The 26,048-nt window shown below is 45.5% G+C and overlaps 1 protein-coding gene across 1 annotated transcript; it reads right to left on the bottom strand.

Moving 5' to 3' along the window:
• Nucleotides 1-493: 493 nt before the first annotated feature.
• Nucleotides 494-25,681, bottom strand: KCTD19 (potassium channel tetramerization domain containing 19). The gene is made up of 16 exons (XM_068993031.1): nucleotides 25,664-25,681; nucleotides 24,642-24,938; nucleotides 13,326-13,476; nucleotides 12,158-12,349; nucleotides 10,808-10,939; nucleotides 8,774-8,984; nucleotides 7,460-7,620; nucleotides 6,073-6,176; nucleotides 5,453-5,595; nucleotides 5,171-5,254; nucleotides 4,792-4,906; nucleotides 3,779-4,406; nucleotides 2,264-2,455; nucleotides 1,961-2,115; nucleotides 1,518-1,619; nucleotides 494-607 (listed from the first exon to the last, which is right to left on the bottom strand). Exons 1-16 carry the CDS (start codon nucleotides 25,679-25,681, stop codon nucleotides 494-496), a joined length of 2,799 nt encoding a protein of 932 aa, XP_068849132.1.
• Between the last annotated feature and the right edge of the window lie 367 nt (nucleotides 25,682-26,048).

Below are 26,048 nucleotides of genomic sequence, written 5' to 3' on the forward strand. Positions count from 1 at the left end.
TTTTGGGTTCCTGGCCCATGTCCCCTTCTGTCCCCATCTTCTCCCACCCAGAGCAGAAGGTGGATGTTTATTTCTATGCTGTAGGCTAGTGGGATGTTGAGTGGCTCTGGTAGTGACTAAGCTGCCCCACCCTTCAGGAGGAACAGAGGTGGGTTCCTCGCCACTGCTTCCCAACTCCGGGTCTCAAAGCCAGGCTCATCCCTGCTGGACTCTTCCTCTTGCATGCCCTAGCTCCCCAGTCCAGTTTGGTTACATGGACTCAGAGGTTTTTGAATAGCTTTCAGTTAGAGTTGTATAAGATTATTTCACTGGTTGTAAGGTATTTGGTTCTCAGAGATGGAGTCCAGACCCTTGACTCGTGATTTATTCTTTATTTAAAAAAATAAACTGATAATGCACCCTTCGGTGGGGACATCGTTGGTTTAAATGCATCTTGGTGATGGGATGGGTGGGATGTGGGGGCAGCGTATCTCCCCAAGCATGGCTGGGCACCTTAGCCATCTTGTAGGTACTTGCTCAGGACAGAGTAAGAGACAGACTTTGACAGGCCCCTCTGGATGAGCAGGTCCACACAGCGGCCATATTTCCTGGCGAAAGGCAACGTGAGCTGGAAGGAAAGGCTGGTCTTATTCCTAGCTGGCTGCTATTCTAGCTTTGTGAGGTCCTGGTGTCTGGGTGGGGGCAGGGTTGGGGGCAAGGCCAGCTGGTGCTGTTGACCTCCGTTCTGCCTAAAGGCATCTCACAGACCTGGGGCTCAGAGTGGCTGCCAGGGCACAGAATGAAATGAATAGAGGATCTAAAGTGCATGTTTCCTGTCACTGGTTTTCCACTTCCTAGTCGCAGATGCTGACTTCATTTCCAGTCAACAGACTAGGCAGAGGCTAGTGACTTGGCACTATTATGTTTATGGTGAAAGGTGTTATAATAATGTACTTGATTACAGAAATACCAGATTAATGAAAAATTAGCCAAATCTTTTTCACCGCCAACGTTCAAATAAAAATTTGAATCCTGAAATTATTTTAAGGACTCAAAAAACAAAAACCTGAGTTATTCCTTTGCCCTTATTGAAGAATTTTCTTTGCAAAAACTGGTTTATAGCAGCTTAAGTAGAAAAGGAATGTATAATACAAAAGTATTGACATCATGGCTGAGTAGGTGATGTTGGTATCTATAACTCACTGAAAGCATGTGACTGCCAATAGTTTCTCTGATTTCAACACCTCAAAACGAGCTCATATGATGTGCATCCCTGGTCAGGGTTGTTAGTGATGAAGGCTAATTTGGTAAACATGGGAGAAAACTACAAAAAGTGGTGACCCAAACACTGCTTTTTGCCCACTCTGGACAGGTTAATTTCAGCCACTGTTCCTCCCTCCCTGGGACCAGCGACTAGAGTTCTAGTTCCCTGTCTTTGCCTTCTGGGCAGCACTGGCTTGGCCGTCACACAGCAAGACAGTGTCCATCCGAGGCATCCAGAGGGTCGCCATTTCCCGTGGGGTACAGGTGGTCCTCACCTCAACCCAGCTGTATAGGCGTTCCTGGGTGTGCCGGTCATCCTTGAATCCAGTGATGGCCAGCAAATCCACCACAAACTGCTTGGGGCTTATGTGCAGGGTCTGCCAGAAGAGCCCACAGTCAGGCAGGGCTGGAGGCCACAGCCTGACACACATTTGCTCCCAGCCCCTTAGAGTGGGATGCGGAGCAGGGGCTTCTCTGGGCCTGCAGAAGCCGCAGAGGTCAAGGGGTACCGAAACTTCAAACTGCCTCTTGGCCATGGCTCGGCCCAGATGCTGCCGCCCTGTCTCCCAGTCCCTACCCTTCTTGCCACCCTTCTGCCCCTGATCTCTCCCCCTAGCTGCTCTCCCTTGTCTTGGCTGCTCCCTCTTGTCTTGCACTATTATTGTGGAAGCGAGGGGACAGTGGAGAAGGAACAGGGCCTGGGGCCAATCACACGTACCCACAGCCGGTTGACCAGGGAGACCACCTTGGCTGTGATGACTTTGGGGTCATTTTGCCGGATGGAATCCAGAATGACGTCAGTCAGGAAGCAGTGACATTTCTGTGCGTAAAACATCTCTTCCCAGGACAGAGAGAAACTCAGGAAAGTCACCTCTGTGGAGGAGAGAGGGGGTGTGCCACATCTGCCATGGCAAGGGTCTCAGAGCCAGCCTTGGTTAGGGGGAGAAGTGCAGGGCTTCCAAGGAGACCCTATCCCTGAAGTACCTGGCTGGGGACTCAGGCATCTGCCCATGGGGCTCACCTCGGAGCTGGGGGCTGGCTGGGGGCGGCGTGCGCCTGAGGTGGTCCATGTGCGTGGTGTAGATGATGCTGTCCTCAAAGAACATGCACGAGCCATCACTGCCCACCACGGGGGGGTGGGTCACCTTGAGGATGACCCCTGTGTTGTCCCCCTCACTGGCCTCAGGCAGGGTCAGCTCAGGGGCAGGACTTTCTGTGAAAAAAACGTGGGGAGAGGTCTCTCCTTAAGCTCCATCAGAGCCCAAGCAGGGAGGAGACCTCTAGCAACAGACCAGTGCAGTCAGTAACCAGCCCTCGCCTCCAGCTTCTCAGAAGCGGGAGCCTTGGCTGGCAGGGCCATGTTCTAACTCTCCTCTCTTCATTGCCCTGGAATCACTGCAAGCCACATCGTCAATTTCAGAACTCCAAGGAACTTTCCAAATCATCTGTTGAACTAGGCTAGTAGTAAATAGAGCTGATCACAACCCAGCTGGGGACTGGAAATCTTTGTAAAATTATGAGATGAGCTTTTGGGGGGGGTGGGGGGGTTTGCTGATGCATGTCTACTCTGAAGAACATGCTTGACAAACCAACTAGGGGCTCACAGGCAGGGCCCCAGAAGACCCCTCCAAGCATGACACAAGCCATTGAAAGAGAAAATGACAGAATACTATAGGAAGGGCTTTGAGAGAGCAGAGGAAACAGTCCATAATAGCAGTTCTCAGCCCACTTCTCTGGGCTGCTCCTCACTTCTCCACCACACACATTCCTCTCTGTTCAGCCTGGTCCCCATATACCCTCCTGTCTCCTGGACTTCTCCCCTTGGACGCCCATCAGTACTTGATACACACTGTGTCCTCTTCCCCAAGTCCTATTCCTCTCCTTCCCACCTCAGTAACTGTCCACCCTCTTGCAGTCACCCAAATCAGAAACCTGTCCCCTCCTTGGCCCAATCCTTTCCTATTTCCTCCAACTGCCTAACCTGTTTCACCTAGGATGGTCTTGGCACTTCCAACACTTACCTTCTGCTACTGCATTTCCTCTGCCCCTGGAACAAACTTTCTAAATACATACCTGATTGTGCTTGCTCCCGTGTATAGAATGCTTCAGTGGCTGGCTGCTCCACTTAGAACTGGAACAAAGTACCAGGTCCTGAACTTGACCCACAAGACCTGTCCTGATTCCTAATGTCTTCAGCCTTATCTTTCATCACTTTATGAAGACTGGTTTCCAGCTGCTAGACCCATGATTTAGGTTTCTACAAGCACCCAAGATTTCTCCTTTCCTCCGTTGATTCCTCAGCCCTGAACCCTTCTTTGTGCCCCTATTGCTTCATAGGTCCTTCCTTTCATATGCCTCATGTGGCTTCTCAAGCCCCCAGGCCATGCCAGTGTGCCTGTCGTTTCTGGGTCTTTTGCTTGGCAGTAGTGAATGCAGTTCTAGTCTCCTTTAATCACTAACTCACTCTGTGGTCTTGGCCAAGGTTTGCCTTCTCTGTTGTAAATGGGACTTAGGTCAAGGATGGGACAGGACTCACCTCTCTCCTTTGACCTCTGCTTGCCCCAGTCCTTCAGGGTGACAGCTCTTTTCATGGGGAAGTATGGATTAAAGTTTGGCTCTGGCCCCTTGTCTTTGGTTCTGGCTCCAGCCCCTGCCTGTGGGCCTGGGTCCTTCTCTGAGGCTGTGGAATGGCCTTTCCGGGAAGCTGAGGTGCTGGGCTGGGAAACAGCCTCACTTCCTGAGGAGTGCTGCAGGGTGGCTTCCTCCAAGGAGCTGCTCCGGGGGGCTGACAGTGGCTGGAATTCCCACTGTTTGCAGTTGACCATGTCCCACTCCCTTACCAGGGAGATAAGTTTTTGCATGGGGGTGACAGGAGGGTCTTTGGTTTCAGATTTCTGTGTGAGGTTGACAGTGGTACACTTCTTCTTGGGAGGACTCTCAGGGTGGTCCCCCCAGTGTCTAGGGTTGGCACATAGGCCAGGACAGTGTGAGTATGTGCTGGGATTACCTGCCCTCTTGGCACCTCGGCACAAGGACATCTGGATTGTCTGGGAGTACTGTTCGGCCTCCTCTATCTGGCTGGACCTGGCCAGGGTCCCCTTGGCCTTGTTCCACAGAGTTCGGTCATTGCAGTCTTGGAACTCCATTGGTATGCAAGCCGTGGTCTGGGGAAAGGGCACAGCAGCTCTGGGCATGTTGTACTTCCACACTGAAGCCTTACCCAAGATCTGATAAGCTGGGTCTCTTAAGATTTCACTTGCTTACCCAGAACAATGTCATCCCCCACGTGGGTCTAACATTTGAGATCTGCTCAGTTGGAGTGGGGTTGGTAACCAGCCCACAGGCCTCTCAAACACCAAAAGGGCATATCAGCATGCCAGGCCTCATGGGGCCAGCACTTACTTGTGTTCAGAAACCAGTCACTGTGCTAGAGCCATGTAGGCCTGTCTCTTTCATTTTGCCATGCTCCCCATTAGTGGGATCTGCCCCCTGAGCCCTGTGCTGGTGCCCTTTCAGGACACCACCAAACCAGAGGAGGCTGGAACTTACTTCTTTGGTGTCTCTGCTGAACTCCACCAGTGACCCTGGCCCTTCTGTTACCACGTGCAGCCTTCTGATGGGAAAAGCTTCTTCACTTTCAGATTCTTTCTCCTGGATCCATGACCTGCAGATCCCAAGAGGGTTTGGTTAGTGAGCAGAAGCTTCCACTAGTCCATTGACCAGGTGTGCCCTTTGGCTGAGAGTTCACTCAGGGAGGAGGGGCCTTAAAGAGTTTTGCTTAGGTCCCTTCCCAGTCCTGAGCCTGCCCCACCCCCTTAACCCTAAGGAGAACAGGTCCTACTGGGAGGTAGGACTTAGGACAGGATTCCCAAGAGGCATATAAAGGTTCAAACTTTAGATCATGGTATCAAGGGAGTGATTTCCTTACTTGTATGCCTCACACTGGACAAGTGCTTCTGAGAGAGATGGGATGTGGTATTCCTCCACCTCCTGGCAGAGGAGGGGCCATTCCCTGTGAATGACAAGAAGCAGTCACACTGGGCATCTGGAGTGGGAATGTGGCTGGGGTTGTTGGACTCCAGAGCGGCTGCTCCGAACAGCAGTTCACATGTTGGAAATAACATAATCTCCTCCGTCAAGGCTGCAAACTCAAATTTCCTCCTTGCAGAGGGATGGGAGTTTCATCATATGATTTCCTTCCTTCACTCACTTAAATTCAGATGGTAAAAATAGTTTTCCAAGCCTCAGGAAGTTGAGAATGTGTCGGAACATTTGGCCATCCCCGTGGATCAGCAGGGTTCGTCCGTATGTTATCCAGTACACTCTCTGAGGGTTGGACAACAGTTCTGGATACTGCAAAGGGTTGGACATCAGACTCTGTTAGTCTGTTAGTTAGTTAGTCTGTTAGTCTGTTAGTTAAAGGGCTATGTCCTCATTAAGGAGAAGGGCAGTCTTCGTTTTCCCACCCATTCCAGAGCAGAGGCTTTGGGATTTCTATCTCCCTGTCTTATTGGCCACAAGGAGACACATGAGGAGCAGAGAATCCAGAGAGAAGCATGTCATCTCTGCTTGAAGTATTGCTGGCTCCTCAACCACTCTCTTGAGGCATCAGGGACCTTACCCTACATCCTGCCTTGGTCCAGGCCCCTCCCTACCCAGACTCCTGAAGGCTTTCCCAGCCTGCTGCTCATGCAGTAAGACCTAGGAGTAGGGGGAAAAATCCTTGATCTAAGCAGGTGCTGGAAGCTGAGTGAGAGTCAGTGACAGGTTCCAGAGGATCTCAGCCACAGAAGCTGCAAGGAGAGGAGGGCAGCCTCAGGCCAGCAGTACCTTCAGCAGGGTCTGCAGGGTGGTTGCATACCAGTGGCTTCCAACATAAACTTTGATAATCTGTTGGGAGGAATACACAGTGATTTCTGCCGTCCACTCCTCATCTAAGGAAACCAATGAGAGTGAACATGTCACATGGCCAGAAGGACATTAGGTAGGGCATTTTGTCAATAAGGTATCACATGTTAAGACTCAGTATCTTTATCAGTCATATTTTGTTGCCTACTCTGAGAAGCAGAAATCCCTAACACCAGCCCTCTCTGCTCCTCAGGCCTTCCCTGTGGCTTACCATAGAGTTTCCTGGGTGGTGATATGGGTTTAGAACAGTAGCTTGGAGGGTCAGCTGGTGATTCTGAGTTGGTGGAGGGCCACCAACCCCAAGGGCACCACTGTTCTACCTCTAGCCCACCTCTCCCAAGAAAGCTTGACTAATGTTCCTTTCTGCCTACATTGCTAAGCTCTTCAGTTTCTGGCTGGATGTGTCCTGGGTGTGTAATTTTCCACACGGCCACTCAGACTGGAGCTAGGAGTCCCTCTGTATGTTTGTGCTTATGGTTTGGCAGATATCACACACCCAGCCTCTCATCAAATCATTACAGAGACCAAGCCTTGAGAATAGGCTTTATTCCGGGAAGGTGAATTCATGACCATTTTCCTGGGGATGACTAGACTTAGGCTTTGTTTTGGTATTTGAGAATCAGTTTCTAGTGAACTGTCATGAATGAAGGGTATATAAACAGACAATATAACCAAGAGGTATATCATTAGACTGTGAACCCTGTGAAAATAAGAGACTGGGTCTGTTTTGCTCTCTTCTATACTCCTAGTGTTATCTGATGTCCTGGTTTATGGTAGGTGCTCCAATAAACATTGTTTCTGAATGATAGTAATATAGCATAAGTTGATATAAAACTTTCTGTTAGTAAACAGTTATAGGCAGCTGGTGAAACAACATTGGCTTTAGACTCAGATTTTAATCCCAGCTTGACCACAATCTCATAATTTGAGCAGGTTCCCTCCCTGAGCCTCCGTGTCCTCTGTTAAATGAACCCAGGGACCATTCTTCTCTGGATGGCTGTGAAGACCCAAGGGGCACAGTGTCAGCTCCCAGGGCCAGAGCGGGCCTGCCCTTGGGGACCCATGCAGCCCCCACTGGGCCCGTCTGCGCTGCTCAGCCTGTAATACTTGAGGCTACTTGTGGGCTTGGTGTGGGGAGGGGGTCACCTAACATGAAAGTTTCCTTTTAGGCAAAACCCACAAATGTTAGTCTGGCTTTCCTTTCCTGTTCCATCTATAGTTCCTGGCTCTGGCCAGCTTTATCTTTCCTCTCCTATCCCCTAGACCCTCCTCTGATGCTGCATCCAAACTGAGAAGCTTCTTTATTTACTGAACACATCCATGGATGCCAGAGTCCTTGGCTCCAGATGAGTCTTGAGAGCCACTTTCATTGGCTCGTAGGTGATGTCCCTCTTGTCCAGGAAGGCACAGAGCTCATACACCTCAGAAACGGTCTCAGTCAGGGGCAGACGGCAAGTCCCCAGCCAGTTCCTGCCGAGAGGAAAGACCTGTCACAGAGCGATCCAGCACTGCACCCCAAGGGAGTCCAGCCTGTCAACTTTCCATATCTAGAAGGTCTTGCCTTAAACACTGACTCAAACCTGTGGCTACTAACATCATTTCCTTAACTGGTTTCTGTTGATGTCTCATAGTGGGTAAATTTGGACACGTAGACTCATCCTTTTGGGGCTGAGCTTGACCTGTTTCAGCAAAGCCCTCTAAATAGACTAGTTGCAAGCCTCCAGGCCCTGTCTTGGGTTCCAGAATCCAGCCAGGGCCTAGCCACTCTATTTCTGCCCCAAGACATCTCAATCACTGTGTGGCAGCCTGTCATGGTTTGGGAGATAACTGATACCTTGTATGCCTAGGAAAGAAGCTAGGGACCTGAATATCAACCCCACTGCCTCTAAAGGCACTTTTCTTTGCCCTCTGTGGCCTGTGACCTCAGGGGTGGGACATCTCTGGGAGAGTTGGATGGGGGTGGGTCACAAAGGCCCCACCCTTGGGATAAGATAGTGTTTGAGGTTGGCTGACCCTCTCCGCAGGTGCTCAGGAAAAGCCACTTCTATCTTTAGTTTTGGTACCAGTGTATTTTGTGAGCCTAAGAGAGTTCTATTCAGAACCTGTTTGCCCTTCTATAAAACAGGATTAGAATCCATGCCCAGCACTAGTAGGAACAATTCCCCAGGGCATAGGCCAGGTATCACTTCCTTCAAGAAGCCTATTTTGCCTTGCTCTTGAAGGGGGCGCAGGGTGCTTATCCCTGGTTCTGGACTTTCTGTGTGTCCTTGGGGAGGACTTTTGTAGGAGGGGGAATATGGCAGGGGGAATATCCAGCACCCTGAGTGTTGCGGCTGTGGCCTGGCCACCTTGGACCTAGCACAGGGCTAGAACCAAGATGGATTTCAGAGGATGAAAATATGAAACAGTTTGAGACCTTTGAACCTTAGGAACCATACACCTTGGCACCAGGCCTCTCCTCTGAGGCCCAGATTTGGTGGTGCTGATGCAGATGGTGGGAGTGGCTAAAATGATGGGTTTGTCCTGTATTTCCTCTGACTTATGGACAGGGCCCCAGGCTGAGCCTAGAGAAAGGTAAAGCTCAGCCTGAGTGGGACGAAGCATTCTCTAAGGAGGGCCTTACTTTACATGCTGGAAGAGGACCCCGTTCCCGGTGATGTACAGTCTACTCCCGTCCAGTGTGCTCTCGATGCAGAGCTGTCCCAGTGCAGAGTCTGGGTACTTGACAAGCAGACCCAGGGCCATCATGTACAGTGGCTTCACGGACTCTAGGCCTGCTGAACGGCCCCCCTTCCCAGGGCTTGGAGGAGGACAGGAGGTCCGGGAACAGCCACCTGTGCCGGAGAGAAAGGGTGACTCCTAGGGTGCTCATGGTCAAAACAGTATTGGAAGCTTTGGGTCTTGCTTCCAACTGTTGTCTTAAATCTGTACTGAAGAGGCTTAGTGGGAGCTTATTTCCTTGCACAGCCACATCTGAATCTGCTGAACATCAGTATAGTTTTTATATTCAGTCTGCTTGAGGTCAAACCTATCCCCTGGGAGGTAAGGTGGGTGTGGGAGATGGATTAATTTGCTGTATCACTAACACTTGAATTTCAGAACAGCCATCGGGCCCAGTCTCAGCAGGAATTTCCCTTAGTTCTAAGCTCTGCTCTAATTATCCATGGGTAAAGAACGACAACTATAGCAGAGAACCTGATATCATTACAGGCTTCCCAGACTCACAGTCCCTAACACGCCTGGGCAGAATTTTCCCGAGACGCACTGTCTAGTGTTACTTGAGGGTTGGGTGTTCGTGTTCCTGGCTCACTGTTCTCCTGCAGTGGCCATAATGCTCAGTCTATATGAGCCTGGCCCAGTGGCACCCGTGGGCCAAAGGCAAGCTGCTGGGTAATTTTTGTGGGTTGTCTCCAACCCTGCAGGGGAGTGGTATTCTCCTCCTATCACAGATGAGGAAACTATGTCCTGAGAGCGTAGTTAGTTACTAAGTACCTTGCCCCAAACAGCAAAGCTAGGTAGGCCAGAGCAGGGGTTTGAGGGTAACTCTATTTTCAAGACTACCAGGGCTGTTTCCCTTACTTATGGTGCTTTATGAAAGGCAAAAAAACAGGGTTTGTGTTTGGGGGGCTGCTGATGGCTTACAGAGCCCGTCCAGCAGCATGCCTCCCTTCTATCTTCACATAACTCCTGAGCAGCAGGCCCTGCTCTGCTCAGCTCTCTGACTTCTGTTCTCTGAGGAACAGAAGACCTGGGGGAGAGGTTTGAACTCATACCCTCTGAAGTGGATTGGAAGATCCTAAGAGGCTCCTGAGACCTGCAGCAGGATTCTACTACCCCCAAATAGAATAGGACTCCAATCGCCTGGGGAGAAATCTGGAAGAACTGGGCCTCAAAGCAGGGAAGATCTGATTCCCACAGAATAAATATCTGGCAACATGCAGGCCAAACTTCACATGTGTAAGAGTTCTATGCATTCTCAGAATGCCCGCTGAGGCCATGCAAAGGTAGTTGACTCTTGCAATATATACAGTAGCTTCCATAGACATGCAGGGTTTCGAAATGAGACGGTGAAAGGCTAATAAAAAAATGTGAGGAACAAATTAGCATGAGATTGGACTGGGAGCCTGAAGGCCTGGACTGGACCAGGGTCAGGAAGTAGCAGCAGCAGGCAGAAACAGGCACAGCAGCCAGGGGTTCGAAGTAGAAAGGACAAGGGAATTTGGGGGTGGGTGGGATAACTGAAGTACTATGGGGAATTCGCCCAAGAATTTCCCATGCCCTCCAGCTGTGCCTGGAAGAAGAAGGATGGGAGTGGCAGGTGGGGGTTAGTTGTAAGTTCCCAATTGCTTGACTTGTCCAAAAGGAGGGCAGACCTCCCCTGACCTTGGGAAACCTGCCCTCAGGCCCAGCCTCCCTCTCCAGCCAGTCTGGGCTGAGCTACCTACATTTCAGTGGGAAGACTGAGCAGACAGAGGGCATGCCAGGTTTCAGGCTAAAATGTCTCTTCTCAGATTCTAAGTCGGTCAAAACACCTGCTTCTGTCACCACCAACCAAAGTGGTTGGTGGGAGGGAAGATGTTTGTTTTTGGCTTTTCTGGTCAAAGCCCAGACTGCCCTAGGATGTCAAGGGGAGGGCACGTTTCCCCTGGGGACATACCCATGTTCATTCGGTACAACCTCACAGCTTCACTGAGCTCAGGGATTTCCAGAATTTCCACTTCTGCTTCAAGCACATCTATGTTGGAGAAATTATCTGGTAGCAAAATCTTCTGTGAGCGGAGAAAATTCACTTGAAAAGCAAAGGGAAACAAAATGGGTTAAGGAGTTTATTTCTGATCTAATTGTAGGTCCAGGTTTTGGGAGGTTTTTGATGCTGCAGCTTATCCTAGGCTCTCCTTGTTCTGAAACAATTTCTGAAACATACCTGGTTAGATTAGCTTTCAGTCTGTGGTTTTCAAGGTGAAAGATCCCAAATTACTTTATTTTCCTGTGTTTAAGTCCATGGGTGTGGCTTCCCATGGCCTGGCCTCGGGCTCCCAAGCCAGGCAGGCTGTCCTGGTGAGCACACTGGCCCTGAGACTTACCCTCTGAGTCTTGACCCAAGAGCAGGTCATTCCAAAACAGGGAGCTGTCTTGTCGCTTAGAGAGGAAGGGCCTGGGCTGGCAGGTGGCACGTGCAGTTTGCCCCTGCCTGGATGCAGTGTGGGAGGCAGAGATGGAACCAGCGCTACTGTCCTGTGTGAATCAACTTCGAAGTTCAGAAACATATTATAGACAACTTCCCAGGTGGCTATGAACAGGAAAGGCTGGGGTTCCAGGCATTTGGGCCCCAGTACCATTTGGGTGTTTCCTTCCCTGTTCGTCTAGGCAGCAGCAGCATCTTAGAGTCAGTTCAGTTCACACCTCACCAGAGCCTGTCCTGGGGAATGGAGAACAGAGGCTCTCTTCTGTCCAGGGTTGAAAATTTTATCCCTCTTTAGGCCACTAGCTCAAGCAGACAATTCTGCAATGATTTTGGGGAACCCTTCAACATCCCCTCTTCTTCCCTTTTATCCTGAGTTTAGTGCAGATGAGAGCAGGAGGGGATTATCCTTTGAAACAACTCTATTTCCTCATTTTATGGCAAGAGAAACTGAGGTCTACAGCCTAGATGGATACATAAAAGCAGAGAAATAAGAGTAGTTTGGAGTTCTGCTCAGGATCTTGCCCTTCACATCAACTCTTGTGGCCCCTGATAACACTACAGGTGGTTTCCAGTGCCCCTTTACACCCAGGCCCTTCCAAAATGAACAGGGAATAAAATAGCCCTGAGGCTAGTGGCAGCCTAAGGTTGGGAATCCATCTGTCTCCAGGAAGGCTCTGTCATGCTTCCACCAGCTCTGCTCGGGGAAGGTCTTGAGGCCCTAAGGCCCAAGCTGGGCCTCCAAGGGGTGTGGGGTCAGGAGGGGTGGATGGGCCCTATCCGCCCACCCCTACACACCTCCCCTCCCCATGATAAAACAATCACCAATGAAGCGGAACTCGCTGCACTCGCACTCGATCAGGGCCATGGTCTCAGCCAGCCACAGCAGGTTGTCTTCAGTCACCAGGCTTGGATGCTTGGCCACCAGGTCTAGGGGCAGGAAGCAGTAGTGCACTTCCTCTTCTGTGTCTAACAATGGTGTATCCATGAGTCCCAAAGGCGCCTTATCATGTAGGCCTGGAGGAAAATGTGCAGAAGGGCATCACCAACTTCCAGAGGTCAGGGCTTTCAGAGGTGGGGTGCTAACTGACCCAGGAGGCCCAGAGGAAGCTGGAGAGACCATCCCAGAGATGGCCCCTGCCAGATGCCTCCTCCTTCTCACTCCTTTCAGTGTAACCCTAGGTTTGGCAAGGGTGTGGTGGGGAACAGGGCAAGAGAAATCTATCTATTGTACAGTGAAGGGCAGTGGGACATGTGAAATTTTGGCTCATATACTTAAAGTCATTAAATTCATACTGGTTTCCAGTTGGGGAGACATTACTTGCAGGATTCACGGAATGAAAGGGAGCCAAGGTGACCAGAGCTTAGGAAGGCATGGGGGAGGGAAATGGCCAAAATGAAGTTAGGATAGTAAGAAAGGGCCTGGGGTGGGCTATGGTGAGAAGTTTAGTTTTTTTAAGTAATAAAATAGAAAAATAATTTTGAAAAATTCATACTGGTTACTCATTTGTTTCTTTCTAATTGGTCAAACCAACTACAGATAAATGACCTACAAATAAAATAGATCCTTTTACCTCTCCGCAAAGCTGTAAACCCATCAGTAATCATGAATGTCTATTCTTGTGTCTCAAATAGGTCAGTCTATACTACAAGACACCCACCAAGCAGTGATCATTTGGAGACATTCCTTGTGTGGTGGTTAGAGGTGACTTGATGGTAGAGTTCCCTGACCACTAGGACAGGGTGGAGGGCAGCCTAGCCTTGTCCAGATGAAACCAGTATGCAGAGGAATGAACATGGAGAAGGATGCTTGGTTCCAGTGGGTAAGCAGCCATGCAGAGGGCACGTGGCAGGTACAAAATCAAAGGAGATGCCAGAAAGGTAGAGAAATCATTTAGAACTAGTTCAGAAATCAGGGCACTCTCCACTTCTGTAAGAGTGAGCAAATGGAAAGCCAATCTGGGCTTCAGAAAAGGTCAGCCTGTGGTGATACCTGTGAAGGCTGGGCTTTTTATAGGAAATTCTGAGGGTTTGCTGATACACTTCCATGTTCGCCAGTAGTTCAAAGATGCTCTCTCGGCAACAGGTATGTCTGCAGGCCTCACACGTAGATGGTGTTTCCCTTCCTTCAGATTATCTAGAGTCTGTTAGATAAAGAAGGTTATTGCTTTGAAAATTTTAAATATCTACCAATCCTGGGGTAAAATAAAAATACTAGGATTTGCTAAAGTGTTTTGAAATAAATTGAATACCTCACTCAATTCAGGTAAAAATTTAAGTCTATAAGATGATATGCTGTTATTCAAAATATTGATGAATATTTCCTTTATGATTTTGAGGCAGTTTTTTCTGCTTTATAATTTTGAGTGATAAATATTATCTTACACAACTTTAAGAGTAATTTATAGTTAATAATTAAAAAGTAGTCCTCTAAAGGCACCACATGACCAGTTTTATTCTCCGCTGCTGCTGCTGCTAAGTCGCTTCAGTCATGTCCAACTCTGTGCAACTCCATAGACGGCAGCCCACCAGGCTCCCCCGTCCCTGGGATTCTCCAGGCAAGAACACTGGAGTGGCTGTTTTATTCTCTAAGAGCCTCATAATGGACAGAACACCTCAGATCCAGTGTGAAACTAATTAAAGAACCTGCTTACTACACAGTTCAGTTCAGTCACTCAGTCGTGTCCGACTCTTTGCGACCCCATGAATCGGAGCACACCAGGCCTCCCTGTCCATCACCATCTCCCGGAGTTCACTCAAACTCACGTCCATCGAGTCCGTGATGCCATCCAGCCATCTCATCCTCTGTCATCCCCTTCTCCTCCTGACCCCAATCCCTCCCAGAATCAGAGTCTTTTCCAATAAGTCAACTCTTCACATAAGGTGGCCAGAGTATTGGAGTTTCAGCTTTAGCATCAGTCCATCCAAAGAACACCCAGAGCTGATCTCCTTTAGAATGGATTGGTTGGATCGCCTTGTAGTCCAAGGGACTCTCGAGAGTCTTCTCCAACACCACAGTTCAAAAGCATCAATTCTTCGGCGCTCAGCTTTCTTCACAGTCCAACTTTCACATCCATACATGACCACTGGAAAAACCATAGCCTTGACTAGACAGACCTTTGTCGGCAAAGTAATGTCTCTCCTTTTGAATATGCTATCTAGGCTGGTCATAACTTTCCTTTCAAGGAGTAAGCGTCTTTTAATTTCATGGCTGCAGTCACCATCTGCAGTGATTTTGGAGCCCCCAAAAATAAAGTCTGACACTGTGTCCACTGTTTCCCCATTTATTTCCCATGAAGTGATGGGACCAGATGCCATGATCTTCGTTTTCTAAATGTTGAGCTTTAAGCCAACTTTTTCACTCTCCACTTTCACTTTTATCAAGAGGCTTTTTAGTTCCTCTTCACTTTCTGCCGTAAGGGTGGTGTCATCTGCATATCTGAGGTTACTGATATTTCTCCCGGCAATCTTGATTCCAGCTTGTGTTTCTTCCAGCCCAGCGTTTCTCATGATGTATTCTGCATATAAGTTAAATAAGCAGGGTGACAATATACAGCCTTAACGTTACAGGTGCTCTCCAAAAGCTGCCCAAGGAATCCTGAGCTTTGAGAAGAGCCCTCTGGTGGCCATGGCTATAAACTGCACCCCCATAACTGCTTAAGACCTGCAAAAGGAGGGGACCACAGTGGGGAATCTTCCCAACTTTGAGTGGCTGGTGGATTTGTGGAAGGACTGGATAATGGTGGGGTCATGGGGAGCGCTTTCCTGGAGGCAATGAACAATGGAAGAGAAAAGTGCATATGTGAAACAGCAGAAGAGAGTCTGTCATTCATTCATTTGAGAAATGGTTGCCTGCTGTAGCTGAGACCCAGCACAACAACAACAAAATTGGGTGAAGTAGTATGAAAAGGGAGTGAAACTAGTGAGAGCTTGCAAGAGACATCCTATCATTCGAAGCCTATTCTAATCTAACCAGATCACAAGAACCTGAACTGGCCATTTAGTTCATCTGCAGATTTAAATAGGAGAAGGAAATGGCAACCCACTCCAGTGTTCTTGCCTGGAGAATCCCAGGGACGGGGGAGCCTGGTGGGCTGCCGTCTCTGGGGTCGCAGAGAGTCGGACACGACTGAAGCGACTTAGCAGCAGCAGCAGCAGATTTAAATCCTGAGATTCTGTCTCAGTGGAAGGAACAGTGGCACTCTTGAACAATTCTAAATTGACCTTTGGGGAGGGGACATCTTGGGGGAGGGAAATGCCACCCAGGAGAACAATCTGTTTGAGGATGGACCTAAATCCCCTATTTGGAGGTGCTGTTTGGTACCCAGGTGTGTCCTTTGAGGCAGGTCAGAAGTGAGAGTTCAATTAGCTTGAGAGGTGTGCTAGTTGAAGGAATGGTCTAATTTATAAAAATGAAATTTTTATAAATTGTCTCCATTTCCTGCTACTTCCACTAATGTAAAGTGTGAGCAGTATCATTTCCTCCAAGAGGTGTCTGACAAATCTAAAACAGGGAAGAAAAAAAAAAAAACCCAAACAAGTAAATCTATAAGGATTGCAATTCTTGCCAGTCAAGAACATGCTGCATGCATTAGACCCAGGAGCCTCAACTAGGTTTTTTCCTAAACTCTCTCAGACAATCCTTCCTCTGATTTCTAGAAATATAAGGCCTTCCACTCATGGGAAGCCATTTGGCTGCTCTAAGAATCCATGGAACCCCTAATCCCTTTACTCTGCTTTATTATTCTCAATAACACCTACTTGTTTATTTACTGTCTGCCAGTCTCCCCGAATATATATAACCTTCAAGACCATGAGGACCCTGTCTGTTTTGTTCTCTGCTGCATTTGCAGCAACCACAGTAGTGTTTGTGCGATCTCAATATATTTTTGTGGAATGAATGAATGAGTGAAGAGCATTTCAGAGAGCTTATGCTTTCAGCTGCCCCTTGGCTTTGCTGACTAAAGTTGCCAGAATGTGGCTGGTCTTCCATGGACTTTAATTCCCCTTTTGTCTCCCTGAATACTACTCCTAATACTTTTACTCTTCATATGTTATGACCTAGAAATTAGAGGGAGGATTTCTTTAGGGAAATACAGACCCAAATTCAAATGGCTAACTGCTAGCACAAGGTAATTAATGTTGCTTTTGGCTCAGATTATAGTGAAAACATGTCAATCAGAAGTAACACAAGACTGATGGCATGGGGGCGAGTGTGTGTATGCACAGTTGCCAAAAGATGGCTGACAAATGTCCTACTGGCAGAGCCCTGGGACTTAACCGAGCTTTTCCAAAACAGCAGCAGTGCTCAGAGAAGCCTTATGCTCTGATGTGGGCTGTTAGAAGGAATGTGATGGTAAGAGAGCCTGGGGGAGCTTGCAAATCTCCAAGTGCTTTGTAAAGACAAGAAGGGCCAGCACCACTTGGAAGCTCAGAGGAGCAAGATCGGTTGAACAAAAGCAGAATAGATGCTATCAGCCAAACAAGCCAAATAAGACACACCTATCAGCATCTCTAACCTGCCCCTCCACTGCTAGCTCCAGTCCCCCACCCTGAAATAGATTCAGCCGTCACTCATTATCTTGGATACATCATTCAGTGTTCGGTCAGCACATATTTATTACACCCCTCTATGGGCCCAGTACTGTGATGCTGGGAATGTAAACATGAAAAGAATACAAGCTAGTGAGGGAGGAAGACATATGAATACATGGTCCCAACAGAATTAGCACTGATCGGAGAGCAGAGGCAAGTGAAGTGAAGTCGCTCGGTCGTGTCCGACTCTTTGCTACCCCATGGAGTATACAGTCCACCAGGCTTCTCCATCCATGGGATTTTCCAGGCAAGAATACTGGAGTGGGTTGCCATTTCCTTCTCCAGGGGATCTTCCCAACCCAGGGATCGAACCCAGGTCTCCCGCGTTGCAGGCAGACGCTTTACCCTCTGAGCCTCCAGGGAAGCCCGAGCAGAGGCAAACTACCCGGAAATATCAGGCTAGTCTTTCTGTGGGCCTCATTTCGGCTAATTCTTGAAGGGGAAATGTTCTAGAAAGTGGGAACAGCAAGTGAAAAAATGTTGAGATGAAGCATTTAGGGTGATCAGTGACATGACTGGACATTAAGAGGTGGGCGTGTGTGTATGTGTGTGTTTGAGTGTGAGCATGTCTGCATGCATGTGTGTCTATGCATGCATGTAGGTTTATCTATGTGTTGGGACGTGAGCCAGGACAAGCAGATGGGCTGTCCTGTGAGGAGCCCTGATGCCATGTTGAAGCATTTATACTTGAGTTGTCCACTTACCCACATCTACAGATGAGGTACACTGTTGGGGTAAGTATCTGCTGTTTATGAAACCTTCCTTTACAAGATCACAGTGGAAATCTGTCTCATAAGAAATTGGAAATGTGAGACTTGTCAGTGGTCTTTTTTTCTTAAAAGTGTGATCAACATAAAAACTCTCTGGCCCCCTTGAGCACAAGGGTTGCAGGCCTATTTGGTTTGCTTGCCGGTGGCAGAACACTCAAGTTTCTAAACTTACAAGTCCTTAGAAGGCATGAAAAAGGAAATACAATTAGCATGTACTGTCAACATACTAAGTCCTTGGTGGACTTTAGGCAGGCAAGAAAAAGGGAATCAACAGTCTGCCATGAACCATGAAGCCTTGTGAGTTATCCTGAAGAAAAATTTCGCACTTTGCAGTAGCAGCTGTGACTCCCAACCAAGCTGACAGTATGTGTGAGGCTTGGAGTAGCTTACATTTACACAAAGGGGACTTCCCGAATTACACAGAAAAATCTAGGAAGCACTGTGGCATTAATGTACAGACTTGTAATGACTAGTTTTGCTCCCCCTGTGAACAAGATACGACATTCCTAACCATCCAGGCTTGAGGATTTACATACCAACCTTGAGGACTTCAAATTTATGTCTCTAGACCTGATCGCTTCCCTGAATTCCACATCTATACATCTGGCTGCCTGCCCCCATCATCATCCAGATTTTTAACGAGCACCGTTTTCTTGCCTGTCAAACTTAATACATTCAAATCCAAACTCCTGATTTTTCCCTCTGAGCCCGCACCTCAGAACCCTGAAATTTGACTTTCATATAATTTTTATGTGTCACAAATATATTTCTTTTGATTTATTTCAACCATCTAAAAATATAAAAACAATTCTTAGTTCATAACTTGTACAAAAAAGGTAATGGGCTGAATTTGGTCCATGACGTAGTTTGTTGACTCCTAATGTTAGGCCAGAAGTTAATGATTTTTTATAGCTCTATTGAAATGTTTCATATTATTTCTAATGTGAATAAATTTCATATTATATGGGCTTCCCAGGTGGTGTTAGTCATAAAGAATCTGCCTGCCAATGCAGGAGATGTAACATGAATAAATTTCATGTTATATATATAAATGAAAAAATTTACTCACCTAAATTATACAATTCAGTAATATTTAGCATATTCACAGAATTGTGCAGCCATCATCACAATCTATTTTAACATGATAAAAAGAAACCCTATGCTCATTTAAGAGTCCGTTGCCCATTTTTGCTCACTATATCCTTCTCACCCTGTACCTTGGCCTTAGGCAACCACTGATCTACTTTCTGTCCCTGTAACTTTGCCTATTCTGCACATTTTATATAAATGGAATCATACAATATACGGTCCTTTGCGTCTGATTCTTTCACTTTGCATAACACTTCAAAGTTCATTTTCATTGTTACAGGTATCAGTACTTCATTCCTTTTATTGACAAATAACATTTCATTGTATAAATATACCATTTTGTCTGTTCATCAACTGATGAACATACAGGTTGTTTTCACTTTTTGGCTTTTATGAATAATTCTGCTATGAACATTTGTCTAGAAGTGTCTGTGTGGACATTCTGTAGGTTTTAATTTATTTTGGGTATATACCTAGGAGTGGAACTGCTGGGTCATATGGTAACACCATGTTTAACTTTTTGAGGAACTGCCAGACTGCTTGCCAAAGAGGTTGTACAAATTGACATTCCTATCAGCAGTGTATGAGGGTTCTAATTTCACCCTATCTTTGCCAACACCTGTTACTGTCTTTTTGATGAGAGGCATCCTAGTGGGTATGAAGTGGTAACTTAATTGTGGTTTTGATTTGCATTTCCTTGATGGCTAGTGATATTGAGCACCTTTTCATGTGCTTATTGCCCATTTGTATATCTTCTTTGGAGAAATGTCTATTCAAATCCTTTTTAAGTTTATTTATATTGGCTGCACCGGATCTTTGTAGCTGAGTGCAGACTTTCTTTAGTTGTAGTGAGCAGGGGCTACTCTTCATTGCAATGTGCGGGCTTCTCATTGTGGTGGTTATGCTTGTTGGCAGAGTATAGGCTCTAGGCACTCAGGCTTCAGTAGTTGCAACACGTGGGCTCATTAGTCGTCGTTCATGGGCTCTAGAGCTCGGGCTCAGTAGTTGTGGCAGATGGGCCCACTTGCTCTGTGGCATGTGGGATCATCCTGGACCAGGGATCTAATCCGTGTCCCCTGCATTGGAAGGTGGACTCTCAACTCTCCAGTGGACTTTCACTGGAGCAGCAGGGTAATCCCTTTTGCTCAATTTAAATTTGATTGTCTTTCTGTTGTTTAGTTGTAAGAGTTCTTTATGTATTTTGAATACATGTCCCTTATCAGATAAGTGATTTGCAAATATTTTGTTCCATTCTGTGTGTTGTCTTTTCACTTTCTCGATGGTGTCCTTTGAAGGACAATTTTAGAATTCTGATGAAATTCAAAATTCATCTTATTCTTTTGTTGATCATGTTTCTGACATTGTACCTCACAACCATTGTTTAACTCAAGCTATAATGATCTTTTAAAATTTTAAATTTGATAATTTTCTTTCTTTAAACATCTCTAAAAGCTACCTATAACATTTAGAATAGATCCTGTATAGTCCCCTATACAACTCTGTAAGATCTGATCTGTAACATCCTCTGACCTCTGACCTCATCTACTTTTGACATCTCTCTACTCCCCACCACCACAGTGTGGCATGTTGGATCTTTGTTCCCTGACAAGGGGTTGAATCTTTGTCCCCTGCAGTGGAAGTGTGGAGTCTTAACCACTGGACCACCAGGGAAGTCCTGGTATCTCCCTGTTTCTCACTGCACCTGACAATGGCCGCTGAGTCTGCCTCTTCCAAGCCATTCTAACCTCAGGGCATTTGTGTTTGTTGTTCTTATGCCTCAAAGGTTTTTCCTAGACATCTCCATATCTTATCCCCTTTTCATTCAGTCTTCTGCTCAAATATTGCCTTCAATAAATCCAGCCCTGACCACTCTTTCTAAAGGAGTAGCTGACCTCAGTCACTTGCTATCTCCTTATGACATACTACACAACTGTATATTAAAAAACAGATTAGATATAAATGTTTTATTCTTTCAACATATTCCAGTACTATAAGGGTGGTGACTGATAGAATAAATAAACGTTACACATGGAAAAAAGAAAATCAGAGACTTCCCTGGTGGTCCAGGGGTTAAGACTGCCTTTTCAATACAGAGAGTGTGGGTTCAATCTCTGGTTGGGGAACTAAGATCCCACATGCCATGCAATGTGGCCAAGAAATTAACAAAAAAAAAGTGAACCAAAAAAATTTTTTAAAGAGAAAATCATATAAACACATTCTGAAACCCCAAGAAGTTCTAGAATACAGAAATGTCTTCCTCTTTCACTATTACACAGGAAACCTTGCTCTATTCTTCATAGCACACACCTCTGACCTTATATGACTATATAGTTCATTCTGTGTCTCCAGTACTTGCCTGTGATTGGTGCTCAATACATGTTAATGTTACACTTAGAATCAAGACAATAATAGGTATTGAGTGTGCCCTTTGAAGGCCAAAGCTATAGGCCGGAAGGAGGTAGGATGGGCAGGTAGATGGCAAGGAGGAATGAGAGAGATAAAGGGTAGGGATGTGAGGGAATGAGGAAGGGTAGAGAGCAGAGTAGGACTGTGAGCTCAACCACCTGTCCTCCAGAGGCTTGCTATCTCATTCTACTAGTTGGTTCCTGTATGGTTTTCCAACAAAACTTACTATATTATAGATAATCCTGAGTAGGATATGCCACATGTTAAGAGCATGGGAACTTTAGTTAGTGGGAGGCAAAGTCCCGTTTTTATTGTTAGGGGCTAAATCTGAAGAAGTCTACAATGAGCAGCACTAATAGGTTAGAACAATTTAGAATAGTGTTGTCCAATATGTGGCTATTGACTACTTGAAATGTGATAGTCTGAATCTGAGATGTGCTGTAAGTGTAAAACACATCAGATTTTGAAGACTTGGTACATGAAAATAATGTAAAATACATTAATTTTAAAATACTGATTACGTGGAATTCCCTGGTGATCCAATGACTAAAGAATCTGCCTGCCAGTGAAGGAGATACAGGTTCGACCTCTGGTGTGGGATGATTCCACATGAGCAGGGTAACTAAGCCCATGCCCCACAACTACTGAAGCCTGAGTGTCCTAGAGCCTGTGCTCATAGAGCCCATGCTCCGCAACAAGAGAAGGCACCACAATGAGGAGACCATGCACCACAGATAGAGAGTAGCCCCTATTCACTGCAACCAGAGAAAGCCTGTGTGCAGCAATGAAGACACAGAACAGCCAAAAATAAATGAATTAAAAATAAATACTTTATAAAAAAGAAAATATCGATTACATATTGAAATGATAACACTTAAATATACTGAGTTAAATAAAATATACTGTTAATTTCACTTGCTTTTTTAAAATGTGTCTACTAGAAAAATATGGCTCACAAATGTGGTTAACATTATATTTTTATTGGATCATCCTATGTGTTCCTTAAAACCCAGAGGAATAATGTCTGGTACCTAGAAAATTTTCAGTAAATACTGGCTAAATGCATTAAAGCCAGCTGCCTGAGGAGGGTCTTTAGACTAAGAACTGGCAAACTCCGTTTTCTCCAAGCAAACTGTTTATACATTTGGGCAAGAACCTGAGTACGTGGACAGGGCTTAACAGTAAGGAAAGTGATGGAAATGTGTGAGGCTATTGATTTGCTTGAGATTGCTGTGTTTTTCTCCAGCTGTATTTACACTCTGCTTCAGTGAATAAATACCACTTAAGCTGGGTTGGCCTAAATGTTTATTTCTTTGAGAGCAACATTTCTGAAACATAAGCACTTGTTTTATGCTCTGTTTTGGGAGGCAGATCCATATGATTCTTCAAATACTGCTACTGCTCACACAACTTGCAACTTTGGAATTGGACCAATTCATTGGCTGCTGAGTTGTTACCTCCCATTTAGAAACTGCTTCCCAAATATATTTTGTCTCAATTTGGGAAATAAGGACATCAAAGGAATTAAAGGGCTTGATAAATTGTGTAATAGCCTTGTGCTCTTTAAAATAGTTCTTCAAAAAGTTGCATAGATCTCTTTGATTTTCTGCAATGAACAACTGACTCCCTCCTTTCCCCCATTAAATGGTGCTTGGGAATTCCCTGACAGTTCAGTATAAGGTCTCTGCATTTCCACTGCTAAGGGCCTGGGTTTGATCCCTGGTTGGGGAAGAAGTCATATGGTGGAACCAAAAAAAAAGTCAGCAGCTATCTTGACATTCCAGGTCCTGAAAGTGAATTTCAAGCAATTATAAGCAATTCTAGTGTTCAGTTCCTGGGATAATTGAAAAAATTTTTATTTCAGGTGGGTAACTTGGTGACTGCAGCCATGAAATTAAAAGACGCTTACTCCTTGGAAGAAAAGTTATGACCAACCTAGATAGTATATTCAAAAGCAGAGACACTACTTTGCCAACAAAGGTCCGTCTAGTCAAGGCTATGGTTTTTCCTGTGGTCATGTATGGATGTGAGAGTTGGACTGTGAAGAAAGCTGAGTGCCGAAGAATTGATGCTTTTGAACCGTGGTGTTGGAGAAGACTCTTGAGAGTCCCTTGGACTGCAAGGAGATCCAACCAGTCCATTCTGAAGGAGATCAACCCTGGGATTTCTTTGGAAGGAATGATGCTAAAGCTGAACCTCCAGTACTTTGGCTACCTCCTGTGAAGAGATGACTCATTGGAAAAGACTCTGATGCTGGGAGGGATTGGGGGCAGGAGAAGAAGGGGACAACAGAGGATGAGATGGCTGGATGGCATCACGGACTCGATGGACGTGAGTCTGAGTGAACTCCAGGAGATGGTGATGGACAGGGAGGCCTGGCGTGCTGCGATTCATGGGGTCGCAAAGAGTCGGACACGACTAAGCGACTGAACTGTACTGAACTTAAAAAAAAATAAAAAGAATATACAACAATTTGCACTGGAGTATATGGATTTTGATTTCCAAATATATAATACCTTTTAAATATTAAATACTGATTTAGTAAACAGTGTCCATAAGAACATGCATTGTGAAATGTTCTCGATCCTATATGACTCAGATATACAGGGACTACATCAGTTCTCCTCTTTGAGGTGTTGGGGAGGCATAGTTGGTAGCACACTGAGCTGCACTGTGGCTTGTTGAGTCAGTGCTTCTGAAGACAGAGTAAACACCACCTTGTCCAGACAGTGAAATTAATATGGAGCAAGACCAACGGTCCTTCCCGGTTATAATATTTAGCTCTTCCAAGTTAAAGAAGTCATTGTTCAAAACAAAAAATAAACTACTTAAGATAAACCATAGAAATGATTTCTGTAGTTGGAAGAAAAATTAGGAAAGAAGGTAATGTTCTCTGGTGATATTATGATGGTTTCAAAGTAAAGGTATTTAAAGCTCTTACACCAAGAAAAGAATAGTCTTGGAAAACAGAGAAGTGAAGACAAAGGAAAGATTCTGCAGTTTGTAGGACTTTTTGCTTTGCTGTAAGTGAACACTGTGTACCTAACAGGCACAATGATAAGTAATGTTATCTGACACATCTTTCAGATTTTAAATCTCAGACACAATGCATGTAGTAAATCCTATAATTTCTAGTGTATTCACCTTTCAAAATTCAACAACAAAACTAAGCTTAAATTAGGATTTCCAAGAGTTAAGAACACCCTCTCAGGGATGGAAAGGTCTATCCGGGGGTCTGTGGTGACCGCTGGTATAGACAAGGCAGAGTTAAGATGAAATCCTTTATTCAGAACATGCATTTCCAGTGTACTGTTTAATATTTTAACTCTCTCATCACACTTTCTCATTAGAGGATCATCTCAGCAACCAATATATAAAAGGACACAAAGTTTTAGCGATGTAAAGCCTATATTATTGAGCACCACTCCTGGAAGATATGCATATCTTACCTGCAGCAAAGGCATCAGCTGCAAACCCAGTGCTTGCTCATAGAGCAAGTTCAGCTCTGCACAGCTGGAGAAGGAGAGTTTGGAGGTGTAGAGGTAATAGTGCACATGTCTGAATGTGGAACCATCTCTATCAATGAACAACCTCTGGTTTTCTGAAGAGGTCAGTGCTGAAGCCTCTTTCCATAGCAGGGAGTCTGGGAACTGAGCGAGTTTGCTTCTGGGAACCGAGAAATGCCAGCCCCCGACATTGAAATGAAACAAATCCTCTGCTGACTCATGAGGCGTACCAGGGTCCTCCTAAAGGGAAAATGAAAAGAGATCTATGCAATAAAAGGAAATAAAAAGCACCAATATTGGAAAGGAAGAAGTAAAATTATCTCTATTTGTAGATGATGTCATCTCGCAATAGAAAATCCTGAGGAATTCACTAGAAAATTACTAGAAATAAGTTCAAGAAGGTTGAAGGGTATAGATCAATATAAAAAATCAACTGTATTTTTATATGCTAGCAATGAACAATACAAAAATGAAATTAAGAAAACAATTCCATTCACAATAGTATCAAAATGAACAAAGTAGGAATAAATTTAACAAAAGAAGTAAAATACTTGTACTATGAAAACTCAAAACATTGTTGAAAGATAATTTAAAATACCTAAATAAATGGAAAATCTTTCCATGTTCATGGATCAGAAGACAATATTGTTATGGTAGCAATACTCTTCAAATTGATCCCTATGAAACACAATCCCTATGAAAATTCCAACTGATTTTTTTTCTTTTGCAAAAATTGACACGCTGATGTTAAAATTCCTACCCTATTATTGGCCAACAGAGGATGAATGATTTTCTCCTTGCCTGGGACAGCTCAACCAATGAGACACTGCCACAACTCAGCCAATGAAAAGTCACTAAACTTCAAACTCCCAGTTTCCTGTTGTTTTTTTTTTTTTTAATATAACAGCCCTTCCCAACTTCCCCTTGTCTTCTACAGAAGTTTCCTCTCTTCCACTTTACCAGACTTGCATGTGGTTCACCATAATTGCATGTCCTGAGTTGCAGTTCTTTACTGTTCCCAAATAAACCTGTTTTACTGGTCAAAAACAAAACCTAATTGTTTCAGGTTAACAAATTCTAGGTAAAACTTAGGCACATTGAAGTGATTGAGGTGCAATGTACCAATATTTCTAATTTATTTTTAAATTTATCAAAAGATAAGATGAATCAATGGAGGAATGGATAGAGGATATGTGATTAAACAACTACAGCCAAATGTTCATTGTAGAATCTAGGTGGTGGCTATATAGTTTCACTGTAAAATTCTTTCAAACTTTCTAAATGTTTCAAAATCTGCATTAGAATGCTGGGAGGTGGGGCAGATTGTTAAAATAAGGTGGTTGTTCAAGG

This window comes from Capricornis sumatraensis, chromosome 20 (assembly GCF_032405125.1).
Source record: "Capricornis sumatraensis isolate serow.1 chromosome 20, serow.2, whole genome shotgun sequence".
NCBI classification, from domain to species: Eukaryota; Metazoa; Chordata; class Mammalia; order Artiodactyla; family Bovidae; genus Capricornis; species Capricornis sumatraensis.